General features: G+C 41.4%; 1 protein-coding gene across 1 annotated transcript; it reads right to left on the bottom strand.

Moving 5' to 3' along the window:
• Window positions 1-260: 260 nt before the first annotated feature.
• On the bottom strand, window positions 261-17,797 carry Eif2s2 (eukaryotic translation initiation factor 2 subunit beta). Its single transcript, XM_036185294.1, has 9 exons — window positions 17,630-17,797; window positions 11,537-11,714; window positions 11,059-11,162; window positions 7,436-7,571; window positions 6,742-6,842; window positions 5,819-5,967; window positions 4,403-4,459; window positions 2,549-2,634; window positions 261-1,878 (listed from the first exon to the last, which is right to left on the bottom strand). Exons 1-9 carry the CDS (start codon window positions 17,642-17,644, stop codon window positions 1,703-1,705), a joined length of 1,002 nt encoding a protein of 333 aa, XP_036041187.1. The 5' UTR covers window positions 17,645-17,797; the 3' UTR covers window positions 261-1,702.
• Between the last annotated feature and the right edge of the window lie 1,983 nt (window positions 17,798-19,780).

Genomic DNA, 19,780 nt, shown 5'->3' with positions numbered 1-19,780 from the left:
ATCCAGGCTGGCTATGAGCTCTTGATGGTATTGCCTAGGTCTCCAAAATATTGGGGGTCACAGGTGTGTGCTACCACACAGCTTTGCCCTTTACCAGTCCCCTAATGTTCACCATTATGAAGTTGATAATTGTGGTCGAATTACTAGCAGATACAACCAGTCAAACTGTCCCATGCCATCCCCTAAGGAGTCCCACCAAGAAAAGAATTGGACAGAACATACAACACACAAAATCAATAGAGCACTATTTACACAAGAGGCACTGATCCTTGCTTTATTCACGCAATAATAGCCAACAGTGGGAATTAGGGGCAGAGGTACAAAAGAAAGAAAAAAGAAATGAAAAAAAAATTGCAGTCATAAACAGTTGTGATCAACATGGCAGTGAGTGGTGGCAGGTCAGCCAGTATATGGCTAGCTCATCTCTTGACCTACTTAGTTGAGGAGAAGTTCCTTTTACCACTTCACAGCCAAGTTGCTTGGTAACACTTGGCCTATACTTGAAAATTTCAGGGTCACAGTAATTAAAAACAACATTGTCAGGACAGCAGGGCTGGCTGAGTGACTGTTCTTGGGCTGTTTAACAAGATTAACAGTCTGGTGGCAGGAAAGTGAGGAGCATCGTGTATGTCCTTATCCTGGTGGGTGCAAGTAAGGCAGATTACAGCACAGACCCACAAGATGAACAAACCCTCCTGTGCATCGATGGAAAATACCTCGCTAGCTCAGTCCTCAGAAGCAGAGCTGGAGGTAATAGCAAGACCACACGCAGCAGCATCTCTTGGTTTCTTGGCCACATTCAGGTTAGTTTAGTACAGAAAAGCATGTGAGGGGATCTTTTACTGACCTAGAACACAGGTTGAAGAAGCTTCCTTAAGTGCTGCTATTTAGACCCTAAGACGACTTCTGCACTACACATGCTTTCTCAACAACGGAAAGGCCTAACTCACTTTAGTATGCCAGGTATAGAACATACAGGCCTGTAACAAGAATTCCAAGGACCGGGAACCTAGCACCTGGTAGTCCTTGTGTGACAAAGCTGATTCTTCAGCTGAAGTCAGCTTCAACTGTGGTCACACAAGGGAAATGAGGAATTGGCAGCGAGGTAGTAGCAACAATCCTCACAAAAGGAAAGAGTCAAAGCCTTCATTCTCTGGATACTAAAAATAGGCTGCTGTCCTGTGTCTTAGGTTCCAACCACTCAAGTCCTACCCATTCTAGCTGTGTAGCTCGAGAAAGTGAAGGGGAGAATGGCTGCCCAGCTCAGGATCTGCAACTATTCAGTTTCTGAGGACCAAGAACTTGCCAAAGTCCAGGAACCAAGTTTGTTATTGTTGTTGGTATTTTTTTGGTCAAATTCAATGAGCATTTTATTGTAGAAAGAAAACTGAAGGACAGATCAAATTGAAAGAATCACTGTTATAATAACTTTAATTTATCTTGCATTTTACAGAAATCTATGAACGATTTTAAAAAGCACCTCCTTACCCCATCACGTTTCTCTGACAGTTGTTAAAGTAGGCAACGAGTATGTCAACAGCTTGAGTATCGGCATCTTGCAAGGATTTCAGATCAATCACTCGCCAAAGAACTTGGCGGCTTTTCTATATTGTTTTTAATCAAATGGTATGTCCACTCTGATGGTAACCTGCTGGCCGAATCTCCACCACATATTTTGGAAAAATCGGTGGTGATTAGCAAATTAGTTAGCTTTGGCACGGAGCTGTGCTCGCTTGCCCGTGACAGCCTGGAAGCCAGTTTTGATACTGGCAACAGAGCATCGAGAATGACAAGTTTCACACTGTAAGAAATAGAGTCGGGTGTCCTTCTGTAGGATCGTGTCCGGTGATCGGCATGTGTGACAAGTGACGTATTCCTCTGCAGGAAAAGCAACACAGAATTATCTGCTAGATACAGTAAGGCAGAGGCTCCTGGTTGCCCACAGAAAATGCATCTATCTCATAAGCTGAAGCTCAGAGATCAGTTTACCCTAGCCAAGCAAGAAAGCCTAGGTAAACATAGCTACTCTAGGATAAAATACAAAACTAAGCTGTCTGTTATGATTTTGGCAATAAGATACATGTTGAAAGAACTTCAGATACCCCAGTTAGGGAAGTTTGCCAGATGCCTATTGGGGCCATCTATGGATCCACTTTTGCCTTAGGTGAGAACAGGCAGGACACGCCAATTTTAAATGATTAGGGAACAAAAGAGGATTGAGGCAGTCCACGCCAGAATCAGAGGCAGGTTTCTCCGACTTGATCTTTAGCCCCAGAATCAGCCAGCAGAGGATGCATCAACTGGGCTTTTCTACCTCCTCACTGTCATTTTCCATCTTCTCCCCATTTTGGGAAGTGGGGTTTGAGATAGGGTTTCTCTGTGTAGACCAGGCTGGCCTCAAACTCAGATTTCTCAAGTACTGGGACTAAATATGTGTGCTACCATGCCCAGCCCCGTTTTCCCAGGTTCATTATAAATGGATTTCAAAACACCACAGCCTAAAGAGACCATTTCAGAATGATAGGATAAAGTCCAATTATACACTTACTGATATATCTTCTCAAGACATTTTCTATCTGTTTCTGTTGGAATCTTCCTTTGATTACAAGTTGGTTATTACCATCTATAGAACCACTATGAAAGAAAACATAAATATCCCCATTACTTTTGTTTTCCTGAGGGAGCCCAATTCCAGCACCTGCATACCTTAATGAACTTAAAATATATTCAATAGTGTAGGATAATTTCTAGGGTGTTTCACTATCTAGATCCTCAAATTTTATTTCTTTGTGTGTGTGTGTGTGTGTGTGTGTGTGTGTGTGTGTGTGTGTGTGTGTGGCAGGAACTTAATATGTCCCAGGCTGGCCCAGAACTTCTGATCTTCCTCTGCTGTCCAGGTGCTAACATTACTCGTATGCACTGCTGTACTTGGCCTCAAAATGTTTTTCAATTTTAAGAGTTTTATCTTTTGCAAAGATTTTTATTCTTAATTTTGTGTATATGTCTGTGTAGAGTTATGTGCATGTGAGTGCTGGTTCCTGTGGAAGCCAAGTGTTGGATCTCCTGGAACTGGTTATAGGTGGTTAAGAGTGCTGGAACCCTAACTCAAGTCCTCTGCCAGAGCAGTATCTGCTCTTAACTAAGCTATCTCTCCAGCCCCTCAAAATTATTACTGAGATAGGGTTTCACTTTGTAGCCCTGGCTGTCCTGGAACTCACTCTGTAGACCAAGCTGGCCTTGAACTCGGATCCACCTGACTTGCCTCTGCCTCCTGAGTGCTGGGATTAAAGATATGTGCTACCATTGCCAGGCTCCTTAAAAATATACTCATATTTCTTAATATGCAATCCAACTTCAGCTATCTCTAGTTAACAATCAGATTTCTAAGTCCAAAACACACACTGTGTGGATCTGATTGCCTGTTCAATATAAGAAAAAGAAATTCTTACTGAATGCATACCAACTGCAAATATGAGGGAGGTATAAGTGTAAAAAAGGTTGGATGTTATTTTTAAAATTCTGAAGATCAGCATGGCAGTGTGCACCTGTAGCATGTGGGAGGCAGAAACAGGAGGACGAGGACTTCCACAAGTTTAAGGCAGCCCTGGGCTACATATTGAGACCCTTTCTCAAAACATCAATATATAAGTAATAATCTAAGCCAGATATAGTGGTGTGAACCAGTAATCCCAGTCATCAAGTAGATTAGGCAAGAGGATCACTACATGAGCTTAGGAGTACAGAGCCAGCCTTGTTAGACATTATTGCTTATTAAAAATGATAAATCACAAGCTAAAACAGTGAATTTTTGCAGATGAAACTGATTTTCCTTTGAGGATTTACTATCACATACCATGCGTTGTTACCCTTGATCCCTCCCTCCCTAGCCTACCCTGATTCCAAAGTAGAGCATATTTCACTGTCCAAAATGAAGGAAAATAAATGGGAATTTTCCCAAGAACTCTGAAATATTTAACCCACTAACTATAAAGTTCACTAGGCACAGGCTGGAGAGATGGCTCAGAGGTTAAGAGCACCGACTGCTCTTCCAGAGGTCCTGAGTTCAATTCCCAGCAACCACATGGTGGCTCACAACCATCTGTAATGAGATCTGGTGCCCTCTTCTGTATAAATAATAAATAAATCTTTAAAAAAAAAAAAAAAAAACCAACAAAACACTCATCTTTTAAAAAAAAAAAAAGTTCACTAGTCACAACTTGCCAGAATTTACCCCACCTCTATACCAAGTGCAGGGTATTCTGAGAAGTAAAATACATGGCTGCCTTTCCTCCCTATGCTTAAACAATGTGTGTAATGTAAAAACCACAACTGTAATAATCCTCTGGAATTAAGATGAATTTTTTGGAGTGTCAAACAATACTCTTTGAGTACAGTTTCTTACCTTGTACCCAATTCTGCCAATAAAAATGCAAGGAGATGTTTGGGTTGACGATGTAATCTAAAAAGAAAATCAAATACTTAAATATTTCATGGAAATCCTAGAACAAAACAGAAACCATGCTGTTTATTATTTTACTGGGATTACTCAGTTATTAGGAGAATCTCAGTGCACAGTTCACTTGTGCATAAAAGTAAGTAGCACTAGCTATAATCCCAATATCCTCCCAACATCCAAGAGGCTGAAGCAGGATGATCAACCTCAATTTCAAACCCAGCCTGGGGCAGTGAGTGCCTGTTTCAAAAACAAATAGACTGGATAAACATTAGCTGCTCCTCCAGAGGATAAACTAGGTTTGATTTCCAGCACCCACATGGCAGCTCAACCATCTGTAACTTCACTTCCAGGGAAGCTGGTTCCCTCTTCTGGCCTTGTTTCCAAGCTACACAGACATATAGACAGGCAAAACACATATACACATTAAAAAAATAAATAAAAAACCAGCCAACAAAATAATATATGCTGCTTTACTGTTTGATACTAATAAACTATTATGTGCTACTTCTAAACACACCTAAGTAAACACCTAAAAGCATGAAAGCAAAACAAAACATTAAAATCATAGGTAGGCTATGATTATTTACCTCCTAAAAGTGGATTTGCACATAATCATTTTCTTACTGTATCTTTTCTAGTTTCTAGTAAACAGACACTATTGCTATCATCAAAAAAGTAAAATATTTTGAATAATGCTGAAAGTAATGAAAATGGGTTGCCACTTCTGTAACAAGCAAGTACGACTTATGAAATTGAAAAACAGTAGATAAAGTGAGTGGATAGAGAAAACCTGCCAGAAAGGACACAGCTGAACAAATCTGAGAAAAGGCAGGCTCAGGCAGTGAGCTGGGACTGGCCCCAGTACAAGATGCAATGGTGATTAAAAACTAAAAATTTCTTCCATTGGGTCCTGACAATCAAGGAAGCTTACATTCAGCTACTTCCCCAGTTCACTGCTTATTTGGTAGGTCCACCCCTTGCTTGAGGATTATATCCACCCTCTTCACTCCTGACTCTGGTTATTATCTACTCCATCCCCAACACACCATGTGTATGGGTGTTTTGCCTGTACATCACAGTCCCTGGAACTGGAGTTATAGACAAGACAGTTGTGAGCTGCCCTGTGGGTACGTACCAGAGTCATCTCTCCAGCCCCTAGGATCCCTCTTCTCAGTCAGTATTAAACTTACTTTTCTCATCTTTAGATGCCAAGATAAAATGTGCTGACAACAGACATGAACTGTAACTTCTGTCAATCTATGCCCTACGTACTTTCCAACCTACAGAACCATAAAAACATTTAACAACAAAATGTGGTTGTGGTTGGTATTTGGAATGAAGGGTCTCCACTAGCCCACTTACAGTTTACAGATATCTGTAAAATTGACAAAAGAAGTTTTCTTGGTTCCTACTCGGACAACCTGTGGAGGTTTCATAACAAATTTCCTCTTCTCTCCAGCAACCATATCTGGATTCTTTTCTCTCATGATGTTGAACACTCGGTTCAGCAACTATAAGGAATGGGAATTCAAGCACATTCTTAGTAATAGCAAGAGTATAAAATTTCTATTTGAGCTCGATGGTGGTGGCACAGGCCTTTAATCCTAGCACTTAAGAGGTAGAGGCAGGCAGATCTCAGTGAGTTCCAGGATCGCTAGGGTGGTTACACAGAGAAAACTTGTCTTGAAAAGCAAAAAAAAAAAAAAAAAAAAAAAAAAAAGACACTTTGCTTTAATAAAGCTGTATTTTAGCTGTATTTTATTAAATGTACACGTAAATCTCTACATGTTCTGGGAACTTCTTGAGGGCAGCAGCTCATTACTTATCAATATCTGGGCCTTAATGGATGCTCAATTATTCCTTGTTAAGAAAATAAGCCTTGATCATTCTACTGATTTTACATTAAAGCACCTGACACATGGGAAAAAAATGACCACAAAGTGGACACTTGTAACCAAAGCCCCGTTGATTCCCAGAGGGCTCCATACCTTCTAGTGAATACTAGTAACAGCCAGATTTTGAGCATGCTGCCCCACAAGTTTGGTATTGTGAATTGTCATGCACCGGCTACATGGCCTACTAGAATCTGTTTTACTGCCAGCTGTATCTCAGTGGCTCTTCCAATGCAGGGATCAATTCCTACTTTTCTCTGAACCAAATGATAGCCTTAAGTCCCTCCTCAAAAAGTCTCGGGGGTTGGGGATTTAGGTCAGTGGTAGAGCACTTGCCTAGCAAGCACAAGGCCCTGAGTTGGGTCCTCAGCTCCGAAAAGTAAAAAGCCTCACCTCCTCGTATGTGTAGTCTCTTTCTGAGCCTGCCCAAGCAGGCCCAGTCTGGTTACTGAATGAAATGCCATCGTCTTTTTTGCTGTCCTCATCTTCTAAAGCTGCAGATAACAAAGTACGAATGAACAGTAGTAGGCTTTGATCCACCAGAGGGGAGCACAGATCTAGAGAATGAAAGCTTCACATGCTGCTCTTAAGAGAAACTTCTATATCTATAAAAACCCATCTGTTTAACTGTTAAAACTTTCTAAAAACCCTACAGCATATAAAACTATGAACATTTAAAATTTTAAATGTGCGGGCAGTGGTGCCACCCCAGCACTTGGGTGGCAGAGCCAGGCAGATCTATGAGTTCGAGACCAGCCTGGTCTATAGAGCAAGATCCAGGATAAGCCAAAAAAACAAAACAAAACACAAAAAAAACCTACATGGAGGGTGGGGGAGTAAATGTTTAAAACTCAATTACAATAATTTTCCTGTCTGAATCAAAATGATTTTTCATATATAATTTTTACTATACTTTAATAAAATGAATTTTTTTGTCTACCATTATCAAGTTCAGACACTTTTTCTTTATCACACAGTGGAAATAAAAGGCAGAACAAATATTTTTTAAAAGCTTCTCAAGTCAGCCAGAGACCCAGATCAAAGGCTTATGTAATTTAAAACCAAGATGTTGAGTTCCCAATGTTACCTTCGTCTTTTTCTAATATTTCATCTTCATCTGGGAATTTGACATTCTTCTTTTTCTTCTTTTTATTGCCAAGCATAATATCCAGGTCATCCTCTGGCTCAGCTGGCTCTTGAGCATCACTTTCAATCTTAAGATCCTAAGAAATTAACGTAAGTCTCAATATATTGATACTAGAAACTATTTAATGACATGGCCAACTATCATTTTAAAATATTAACATAGTCAAAGTTAAAATTATAGATGAGAAATGCATCCCACAGATAGGCCAAAATGCCTCAGACTCTGCCAAATACTTAAACTGTATATTCCTCCAGACAATTATGTAGGGTTGTTCCCCTTTCTTCAGCTCTTCCTTTTTATTAGTCTCAGGATCTTGTTATTATTGTCTGTATTCTAACCAAGCTCTACCTGACTCACTTGAGAAACTTGAATGTTCTTCAGTCTTCTGACTGGCCATATTCAGCAGGAACTAGCAAGGCTCAAGAGTATTTTAAATTTCTCTGCCATCCCACACTGTATTTTATTCATATTAAATGTTCAGAATAGGTAAATCTACAGAGGGAGTAGATTAGCAGCAGCTGAGGCCTCAGGTTGGGGTTTAGTGAGAAGTAGAGAGTGACAATGATCACAGGCTTTGTTTTCAAGAGGATGAATTATATGCTGAGTGAATTATACCTTAATAAACTTTCTTGCTTCAATGTCATGGATTTCATTACTGCATTTGCAGGTATACTTGTTTTTGCTGATCCTTGTCCTCAACTCCTCCCATCCCCTTTAAGTTTCTAAATATGACAGTCAATGGAAGGAATTTTCCTACTGACATCAAATACATTGTTATATTTTACACAATTCTCCAACTCCCCAATACAAACTAGGTAGAATATTGATTACCTGAAATAATTAATCAGATACTGTATGTGTAAAAACTTGACTTCGTAGTTTAAGGGCTTTCATTTCAGACGTAGTAAGTTTCACTTACACTTTTGCTAAGCTACAAATTCAAAGACCTTAGGCCCCTATTCAGTAATTTGTAATTTGCTAAAACTCACAGCACTCAGCAAAGTTTTACTTATTATTTTTTTAATATATAAGATTAACTGAGGAACAGCCAAATGGAAATAATGTATAAAACAAAAAAAGCCAAGTATCTAAACATGCTACCCTATCAGCACTTCTGTGAGGTTACCAACCTGGAAGCTTTTTTAATTCCATCACTTAGTGGTGACAGAACTCAGCGTCCACACTGTCTACCCACAGAGGTAGCAGAGGCCGTTCAAATTCCAAACTCTAGTAATAGTTTGATCTTCCTATATGGACACTAGATTTCTCAAGAGTAAACAAGTATTACCTTTGAAGACTGCAGGGGTTTTCAGGAGTTGAACGTGGGGATACCAGAAGTAAAGACCTAATTATTTTTCATTATATTTATTACATATTATCAGCTTAGCACCAAACTGAAAAAGTTGCTGGGTATCAGTTCAATAGATGACAACATGAAAGAGGGAAAGACAACTCATGGGGAATCCGGGTCATGTGATGAATGGACAGACATGATACAGCCTGGCTCCAAGGTTACTGGCTATAGGCTTGAGTGTGAAAAAGGCACATTAAGTCTTAAGAGATGAATCATAAATTCCACAAAAGAACAGAGGCTCAGCATGTTTCTTGGCCTCTAATTTCTCACCAGCTTATCCTGCTCAAGTATACTGCCAACATGTGATCACAATTACATTTTTGGTATGTCTGTCTTGAATGATTGTTGACAATGGCTAATTTCACAGATCTTAGCAGATAAACTGAAATAGGTGGGAATAAGTGAAACTCAAATATGAGATCCTAAATCTAGCTGTGTAGTTTTGGTGCCACATCAAATAGTGACCTAGTCTCTATGATGATCAGTAAATAAGAAACTTAGAAATGCTGAATATAAGCAAGCACACACCAGCAAGGTTGTAGTCATGCACACTGTACCTAACTAACTAGGATACTTGTAACATCCTTTCAGGCTTTAACTCCAGAAGAGAGAAAAAAGTATCACAGCATTTAACTGAAATGGAACTCATCAGTAACCTTTTGGGACAAAAACTACTAGAAGAAATCAATCAACAAAGTCAGGTATTAACCAAGATCACAACCATCTGTAACTCCCAGTTCCAGGGGAGCTGATGACCTCACCTCTTCTGGCCTTTGAGGATGCTGCATGCATGTGGTGCACAATCACAGACAAAACACCCATACACACATTAAAAAAAAAAAAAAAATCCTAAAAATAGTTTTTAAATACTCTAAATTATCCTTGAAATACCTGAGGAAAAAACAAAACCACCAGTAAAACAATCTTACTCATTTCAATGCAAATTGAGCACACCAACTCAGTGTAATTACCAATACAATTTGCTGAATGGAATGTCATCTAAATTATGACCTTGTTTCCAAATAAACTAAATTACCTGTACATGTAGGCTACACTTCGCATACTTAGGTTTGAGCAAACTACCAAAGAAAAACTGTAATACATAGTAAAAATCAGAGCTTTTGATATGATTTTCTTTTCATTGCGAACATATATTTGTGAATACATACAGACATACACACAAAATTACTATATGCTTTTTATAAATAAATGTGTGGGCTTTTTAAAAGTGATTTCTGCAGAGTCTGTGTATGTACATATGTGTGTCAGTATACACTTGTCTATGTCTGTGTGTTAGAGGCCTGAGGTTGACTTCTGAATATTTTCTTCAACTGCTGCTCCATGTTATTTTTATTGACTGTCTGGACAAAAAGTGAGTCCAGGGAACTACCTGTTTTCACCCTGCCCAGTATCAGGCTTACAGGTGCATGCTGCCAGGCAGGCTTTAATGCCAGTCCTGGTTATCCAAATTTAGGCCCTCATGGTTGCCCAGTAGACACCTCAGTCACTGAGTGCTCTCCCTAGCCCCTACCTTTAAAGTGGTAGCTCTTGAGCAAGGAAGAATAGTCTTCCAGCTACTCTGTTCATCCATCTACCCTCCTATTCACCTTCCTACTTACCTATCTACATTTTATTCAAATAATTTTCAGATTTGTGTAATAGAAATCAATGTGAGAGGATGGATCAAGTCCCTACAAGATCAAAGTTTAACACAAAAAGCTATATTAATATTTGTTTTCAAGATTTCTCAGTTACAGAGATATCTTTTGTGAGCCAAACAATTTTAGCATGGTTAAAGACAATGGGCATTTTTAGACCATCTTAATGACACAATATATAAGACCTAAATCCCTCTGATCTCACATACACTTTTTCTCTTTCCTTTTTTTTTTTTTTTTTTTTTTTTTTTTTGGTTTTTTAAGACAGGGTTTCTCTGTGTAGCCTGGCTGTCCTGGAACTCAATCTGTAGACCAGGCTGGCCTTGAACTCAAAGATCAGCCTGCATCTGCATTCACCACCACTGCTTGGCTCTTATTATATCTTTATACAATGTAGTCAGATAAGATTCCTAAGAAAATTACCTTAATAGTAGTGGCTAAATGCTAAACAACCAAAGCACAGATATTAAGAGATGGGATGAAGGAGGAAAACAGCTATTAGCAGTCTTTCCAGAATTCCAATTTTACCTTCAATAAGAAAGCTATACTACCTTTACACCTTCTTCAGCTTCATCGATATCAAATATCTTTTTTGTTTTTTTCTTCTTTTTCTTTTGATTAAAGAAGTTCAAGTCATCTAAGTCATCAGAAGCATCTAAAAACAGATTAAAGATTTCCAATTATTAACAATTAGAAGACAAGACATCAAGTTGAGTCACACCAACTCCTTTTATGTATTGCTAGGGCAATCAATCCTACCACTACCACCAAAGTTATAGTTCTGAAGAAACTGACAAACCAACTCAAAGCTTTCTAGAAAAATCTGGTTAGAGGCTTTGGCTGAGAACATCAAACTCAACAATCTGACCACACTGTGTCAGAAAGTGCTCTTAGACACCATCTCGCTGTACCTCTTTACTTGTGTCCAGCCTGTACCCACCACCTTCTATCCCTCAATCTCTGGCTCCAGCTCTACCAACCAGTGCAGCAACTAAGGCTTCCACAACAGTGAGCAACACAACTACTCACCCTTTTTCCTACTGTCCTCTTCATCAGCTTCCACATCTTTGTCTTCAGCTGGTTCTGGCTCCACTTCTTTTGTTTCTGAAGGCTGGGTTTCTTCTGTCTGGGCATCACCTTCTTCATCTAACATAAAAGGCTTCTTCTTCTTCTTTTTCTTTTTGCTCATAGTAGGATCAAAAATCATCTATTTAAATTTAAAAAAGACCAAGTGATTATTTTTTAATGATGTTCACATTCCAAATATATTAAAACCCCAAAAAGAGGAGCTTGGGAGATGCCTCAAAGTATCAAAGCACTTCCCGCTACTACTTGCTTGTTTGCATACTCTTTCGAATCCAATACATGCAACAAAAATACAAACAACAGGCTTACAAAAGGTCCATCTAACTTCCTTCACCTTATTACACCCACATGTCTTCTAATTTATAAGATATCATAAGTTGTAATAACTTCATTTTTATTTTCATGAGTAAATCCTGAAGTTTAGGAAAAGGACCTTAGCAACAACTATGTTGTATTCCTCATTTATGGGTGAGATCAACAATGTCTAAGCAGATGATAAACATTTTATTTAAGGTTGATTAAAATCTAGAGTGGTTAACACCAGGACACCTGAGACTTAGTTTTTAAAATTATCTGTTGACTCTCACACAATTAAGCCTGTGTGATAATGAGTATTCAGAGACTGGTAATGCCTGGGGGGGGGGGGGGGCTCACCAACCTAAGACAGAACGCCTGTGTGGCCTGGACAGGTGTCTCCATGACGGGTAAGGTGACCTGCTGACATCCCACGCATCTAAGTCAGAAGCTCATTTTTTAGTAATAGGGGGGACCTGTAGGGTCCTGGCTCCCGTTTTGGGTAACTGTAGGCTTACTTGCTGACCTTGACATCATCCCTATACTAATTACCTTCGAGATTCCATCCTCCTGAATGCTTAAGGGAAGCTCTAGGGCGTTAACAGCTTAGATGCAAGTTTGTAAAACATCAGAAGCAGGGTTGGGGATTTAGCTCAGTGGTAGACCACTGGCCTAGCAAGCACAAGGCTCGGGGTTCGATCCTCAGCTCAAAAAAAAAAAAAAAAATCAGAAGCGAACTTCTGCCATCCTGGGTTCTCCCATTGTGCTACAAGCCTGTATTTAAGACCTCCTCCCTCCTTCAATAAATGGCATTTGGCATTCCAAAAAAAGAGGGGGTCAAGATCATGATGGGGAAACCCAGAGACAGCTGACCGTGCTAGTTGGAGCTCACTGACTCTGGACTGACAGCCCAGGAACCTCCATGGGACCAAACTAGGCCCGCTGAATGTGGGTGACAGTTGTGTGGCTTGATCTGTTTGTGGGGTCCCTGGTAGCAGGACCAGGACTTATCCCAGGTGCATGAACTAACTTTTTGGAGCCCATTCCCTGTGGTGGGATACCTTGCTCAGCCTTGATACAATGGGGAGGGGCTAAGCTCTCCTTCAACTTGGTATGCCAGACTTTGTTGACTACCATGGGAGGCCTTACCCACTCTGAGGAGTGGATGGGGGTAGAGTGGGAGGGAGGTGAGGAGGCGGGAGAAGGGGAGGGAAGGGGAACTTTGGTTGGTATATAAAATGAAAAAAATTTTAATAAATATATTTAAAAAAATATCTGTTGAAGAGTGTTTGGAGGTAAATGCAATCAAGATATATTGTACACATGTATGAAATTGTCTAAGTGCTAAGCATTGGTAGTGCACTCCTTTAATCCCAGTACTAGAAAAGCAGAGACAGGCAGATCTCTGTGAGTTTGAGGGTGGCCTAGTTTACAGAGTGAGTTCCAGGACAGCCAGGGCTACACAGTTAAACCCTGTCTCAAAAAACAGAAAGAAAATTAAATTAAAAACAAAAAGTATGAAAGAGTAAAATAAAATATTCCAAAAAAAATCTTAAATTTAGCTGAAGTTCATATCAATCTTAACTTTTAAGAAACCCTATCAGCAACCCTTACTATAAGAAAAATTTCTAAGGAATCCTTACTGTTTTTTGTTATGGGATGTAAAATGTTCACTGGCTATAGAACAAGTGAAAAATTAGTTTCTAATCTGTAGATTATTTGCACTGATCCCTTGAAATAATTTGAACATATAGGGCATATTCCTACTAGCTAAGAAAGCAAAGTCTTTAGTCACACAGAATTGGATTTGAGTCCAAAGTATTTTTTTCCCTACCATGCTTAAACTTAGCATTTTGTTCACTGTGTAGTGATCAAAAGCACAGGTCTGGAGCCTAACTACCTTGAGTTCAATCCTGACTTTAACTTCTATGTGGGTTAATCCTATGCTTCATCTGCACGACAGAGAGAACTGAAACCAACCAAGTTACTAGGAGAATCAAATGATTGCCATTATAACTTATACAACACTGGTTCTGTCATTGAAATTTCCTCAACCTAGGGGGATTTGATTTTCCAAACATAACACAAAACTGTTTTTAAAATCTCTAAATTGATTCTAATAATTAACTGCAATTCCTTTATGTCCCAAGTACAGTAAGGAAACTAGTAAGCAGGACTGAAACTGAGCTGTAGTCTGAGGTAAGGTGAGGAGGGCTACTGTCCTCACAGGACAAGGTATTCTGCAAATTTTCATGTAGCACCATTACCAAGAGCAAGTCCAGTGCTGACTTACTACAGGGTCTGAAGTCACCCTAACATGGAAGGAATGCTGTAATTCAAACCAGAATCACATCCCATGTTCATCAAATAAGCTGTGTTCTTGAACCAGGAAGACTTGGCACAAGGACGGATGATTCTGACAGGTCTTACAATCCATTCATTTTCTTCAAGTCTAAGTTTCCCTGACCTACTAGTAGCTTTTTCTGAGGTTGTGATTTGAGATAAGATGGGAGCTATCCTAATATGATCAATGATAGCTTCACAATTACCTTTTCATCCCTGAAGAAAATTCTTATTTAGGTCTATAATCGGTAGACTGTAGCCTAGTAAAGACAAGTAGTAAACAGGCAAAGGTCTATGCTGAAATAACATGTACTGCAATTACTTTCCCCGAGTACTTAACATTTACACGTTTATAAACTAATAATTACTTGTGTTCACACAACCCTGTAAAAGTTATATGAAAAAAACCAGAGATCCTAAGTCAGTACCCAAAGCAGAGCTCCCCAATTCACCAGATCATACTTGCCAGCTTGAGATATACATTGAGACTTTAAAAAGGCTTCACATCTGGCCAGGCGGTGGTGGTGCACATCTTTCATCCCAGAGGAGGTAGAGGCAGGTGGATCTCTGAGTTCCAGAACAGCCTGGACTATTACAGAGAAACCTTTGTCTTGAAAAACCAAAAACTAAAAGTTTCATATCTGACTTTCAAATTAGCAGTTGCCTGCATTCCAAATATTTTAAGACTACTTTAGATTCAAGAAACAAATGGTTGCTGACAATGTACCATTTAAGCTTTTTCTTCTTTTTTAAAAAGTTTAGCTTTGATGACAGTGGGGACTGAGGCCTTATGCTTAGCACTCCATGAAGAAGCTACATATTCAGCCTTCTTTTTACCCTTTTTGGGGTGGGTGGAGTGTCTCACTATGTTGTCCTGCTTGGTCTCAAACTCAGAGATCCACCTGTCTCTGTGTACTCCCAAATTCTGAGATTAAAGGTATGATCTGACTATAATCAGAATTTTTAATGTTTAAGTTTCTCTGGCAAAAATACCTCACTGGATCTGAAAACTCAATGCTCTTAACATCTTGTGAATGGGACTCAGGAGTAAGAAAGGTTTAGATACTGACATGCTTTTGGGGGTGGGAGGATCTAACTTGATGGTAAATTTGGATCCAGACTGGGTCACAGTAAGATTGTCTCAAGGCAATAAAACTTTAGTCTGAACATTTCTGAATGCCTGAACATTAGGGAATCCTCCCCTCCTTATCAAGGAGGAGCATCCACATTCCTATGACACCTTTTAAAGGTAATGGTTTTACTAGGTGAAAAGGAGTCATGTTTTACTGAGTTTGGCACTTAATTACAATCAGGTTTTAAAAAATGTGTTCACTTTATATAAAGCTTAAATGGTAACACTTCCCTAGTCAACAGCACTCACTAGGTAAACCAGAATCACTTCCCATGTTCACCTCTCCCTTTCCCAGGAGAGTAAAGCCAAGGCTAGGGTGCTAGGACCATTCAATTTACTGAATGGCCTAACCTCCCTGGGCCCTAACTTTCCATTTATAAAATGAAGTTGTAATGACAGGTCTAAGGGCAGAGCTACATACTTTAGACTTTCAAGAGACTACTGCTGGTATGAAGGCAGGTTCCACCATCTTTGCTTGGTAAAATCCTGTTCATCCTCTAGCAATGAATTCTTACCCAACACCTTTCAAAAGATCTTGTTACCAAAAATGACCTCTCAACCCCACCCCATCACTACAGGTGTTAGCTATTACCTGTTACTACACGATAGAAAAATAGACTACAGCAGTATATAGGTAGTTATGAAATTTGGAACATAAGTAGGAAACCCTTCCTCTCAGAACTTTTCCAGTGCATAATACAGTAGCTAAGAGCAATGCCTACCATGTCTTTCAGGTAAGAACCATCTATCTCCTTCAGACTGAACTACTTAGTAAGCTTGGGAGAGACTCCTGGTCATTTAGATGGAGGCAGTATCACACAGATCTGGGATTCTACTACTAGCTCAGCCACTTGGAATCTGATTATAGGTGCTGTACAACTCTAGTTTCCTCATCTCTAAAATGGACCGACAGGACCTTATTTTACAGAACTGTGGAAATCAACGAAGGACTTAGGACTTAATTCCCTCAAGAATCAATCTCAGCCCGGCGGTGGTGGAGCATGCCTGTAATCCCAGCACTCGGGAGGTAGAGGCAGGTGGATCACTGTGAGTTTGAGGCCAGCCTGGTCTACAAAGCGAGTTCCAGGAAAGGTGCAAACCTACACAGAGAACCCCTGTCTCGGGGAGGGGGGGGGGACGGACGGACAAAAAACAAAAAACAACAACAACAACAAAAAAGCATCAATCTCAAATTCCTTAATGCAGTTTTCTAAGCCTCCATGAACTAGCCAGTATCTACTTCAACCAAATTGGTGAATATGTCACTTTCTTTAAGCACTTTTTCCTTTCTTGGCCATAAATGCTTTGCAGTCAGTTTTCTCACTGGTTGAGAAAATTCTAATCATCTCTAGAGCCTACTCAAAAGCCAACTATGTAGAGAGCCTCCAACTGTTCCTCTTATCCCTCTCCAAAGCCCTCTAAGTCAAGTAAACACAAATTCTTCATAAAGTACTTTTTTAAGGAGGAAGAAGACTGGGCCTCTAGGTCCAATGTTAAGCAATAAGTACTGAGTCAACTGCAATCAATCCCTTTTTAAGTTACTTAATTTTATGTGAACTAGGTAGGATAAGTCTGAAAGAGCAAAAAGTAAAATAAGATGAAATGGGGGAAGGGGGCTTGAAATTTTTACTGAGACCCAAGCCCGGTAGAGAAAGACCAGTCAGCTTCGCTGCCGGACCTCCCTGCTCACCTCGCCCTTTAAAGGGAACTTAGGGACTCGCGCCCGGAAACTCTCCTCCAAGGATGGTCACTTTTTGAACTAAATTATCTTCTTCTCTGATCCTCACACCCTGTCTTAAGAAATAAAGCCTCGAGCGGGGAACGGGAGCGAGGTATCCGCCCGGGAAAGCCAGCCTACAAACTTTGCCGGAACCGAGGGGAGCTTCCCAGGCGCCCTGGGCACTCGGCATGGGAGCAGCGGCGGTTGCGTCTTGAGGGCAATGCCGGGGCCGCCGGCCCCAGTCCTGTTTGTCGGGGAAACTAAGGGGGTGTCCAAACCCTCTCAGGGGCGCCTCAACGTGCTTTCCATTCCGAAACGCCGATCCCGGTAGGAGGCCGGCCTCGACGCCGTCGCCCTGAGGACGGCTGGGAGCGGCCAAGTCTGAGGATCCGGAGTCCTCGTCGGCTCCACAGCTCCGAGCCGCCTAGGCCCGGCGGCTCCACATGGCGGCCGCCGACCGCTAGGCCGCAGGCCCGGCTCCCCACACCGCTGTGGGTTCGGCTTCCTGCCTCAGTCCTTAGCACTGGCTCCGTGCTCAGGTGCTCACCTCGTCCCCGGACATGGCTGTGGTTCGAGCGGGTTCGGCACGGATGGAAAGTCAGACCGGTCAGCTTCAGACCCCGGAGTCGGCGCAGCTCCTACCGAAACCTCTCCCAGCACCGCGCTAGGCTCTTGCATCAGCGAAAGGGAACGACACCCCGCCCTCCTCGCCAGCGTTGGAAGTGCGCCTGCGCAGAACTCGCCAAAGCGCAGGCGTACAGCAGAGACAACCTCGCGTGTTTCTTAAGGCGCGAGTTACCAGGCGACATCCCGGCGCCAGGCATGTTGGGACTTGTAGTTTGCCTGGAAGAAAAGAGCGCGGGAGTTAAAGCACTTCCCGTGGTCGTTAGCGACTGTTTTAGCAAAAGTCAGGAGGTTCGGGTTCTTGGGCTGCTGGGTACCTCAGCGGTGCGGAAACCCCTGGGTTTCTCGTAGCGTGAATTTGGGGCCATTCTTCCGGAGTTCGGTTATGAGGCTCCATAACATGAACCCGTGGGGCTAATTTCCCACATACCCCTGGGGTGTTCTAGTAGTCGAGGAATTCTAAGGGAACTGGAGGCATGCACCTCATTAAAGGCGTTTTACTTCGTGAGAAGTTTAACTTGCTGGCTTTTTACTTCAGAAGTGTCTTCTCTGGTTCCCCTGAGGTAGACTGACAAACAACCCAGCAAGCGACAGTCTGTCAGGAAGCTTCGAAATACACTCATAACTCTCTTAATGAAGGGGATATGTAGAGAAATGTGTCCAGTAGGTTATTAGCTTGTGGACGAACCTCACACCACACAAGGAAAGGCACTACAATGTCCTGGGCGATATAATCTGGGTCCGTGGTCCTATGTTCTTTTTTTTTTTTTTTTTTGCAAAAGCTTCCTTATATGGCCCGTGACTACTTGTTTATGAAGCCTTTGCTAGACAATTCTGGATGCATCATCCAATTTCCCTGGGGAGACACAGCTGCCACTTAGGGGTGGTCTCATTATCTTCAGTGCCATCCAGTCAAAGATTGAGGACAGCCAGGCGATGGTGGCACATGCCTTTAATTCTAGAGACAGAGGCAAGCAGACCTCTGAATTCCTGGCCAGCCTTATCTACAACGTGAGTTCAAGGCCAGCCAAGACTGTTGCGCAGAGAAACCCTGTCTCAAAAAAAAAAAACAACCTAAGATTGTGGGAGACTACCCTTGTAGTTAGACAAACTGGGCTTGTAACTATGAGGATCAGCAAGGCATCACTGTCAGAAAGAATGCAGTTTGGACTTTTTAGGTGATTGAGGGGCACGTTCAAGTAAACACATGCTATCATGAGGTGGGAGTAATTATTAGAGTTTAATGCTTCTTGCATAAGAAGAATCAAGTGAAGATTGGTGAAACGCCCCTCATTACACGAGATGGGGAATAGTTATTTTTGTGGTTGGCACAAATGTTCTCCTCGGTTTTATTTTTGTATTCATATATGATTGTAGGAGTTGTTTATCTGTTTTTATCTACTGAAATCGCAGGGTGGTCTGTCTAAGCTGGGCATGGTGGCACTTACCATTCTGGCACTTGGAAGATAAAGGCAAGAATAATGTCAGAATTTCATGGCTGCCTAGACTATGTAAGATCTTGTCTTTTGCTCTCTCCTCTTCCCTCTCTTCTCTCTCCTCTCCTCTCTCCTCTTTCTCCTCTCCTCTCCTCTCTTCTCTTCTCTCTCTTCTCTCCTCTCCTCACTCACCTGTGTGCTTCACACAGGCCTGTCACATCTATCCTCTATCCTCTATTAATAAACAGCTCTTCTGTGGATTTGTCGTGTTCGGGACGTGCTCCTCGCGGGGTAAGAGCACCTAAATAACTAAATAACTAACACTACCAAGCAGGATGACTGGAGTTCGATCCTCAAGACTCAAATGGTGGAAGGGATGGGCTGGTCTTGCCGCTACTAGAGATGCACTTCTGTCAGGCATCCAGACAGCCTGGAAGAGAGAGAAACAAGCAGTGACTGACGTCAGCTGTGGAATCCACGCTGCTGAAACAGAAGGAAGGTGAACAGGATCTGGCGAGCAGACCACAGCTTAAGAGGCAGCCGATGCAGGATCTGGGACAAAGCTTCCAGCCCTCAGGGTACTGAGACACCCCCAACTTTGGACCTGCTTATGCCTCCTCCCAGCCTACCTCAACTAC

The sequence above is a fragment of the Onychomys torridus genome, chromosome 4 (assembly GCF_903995425.1).
Source record: "Onychomys torridus chromosome 4, mOncTor1.1, whole genome shotgun sequence".
Lineage (NCBI taxonomy): Eukaryota > Metazoa > Chordata > Mammalia > Rodentia > Cricetidae > Onychomys > Onychomys torridus.
The sequence above is the reverse complement of the archived record's forward strand: the minus strand, read 5'-3'. Positions and strand labels throughout refer to the sequence as shown.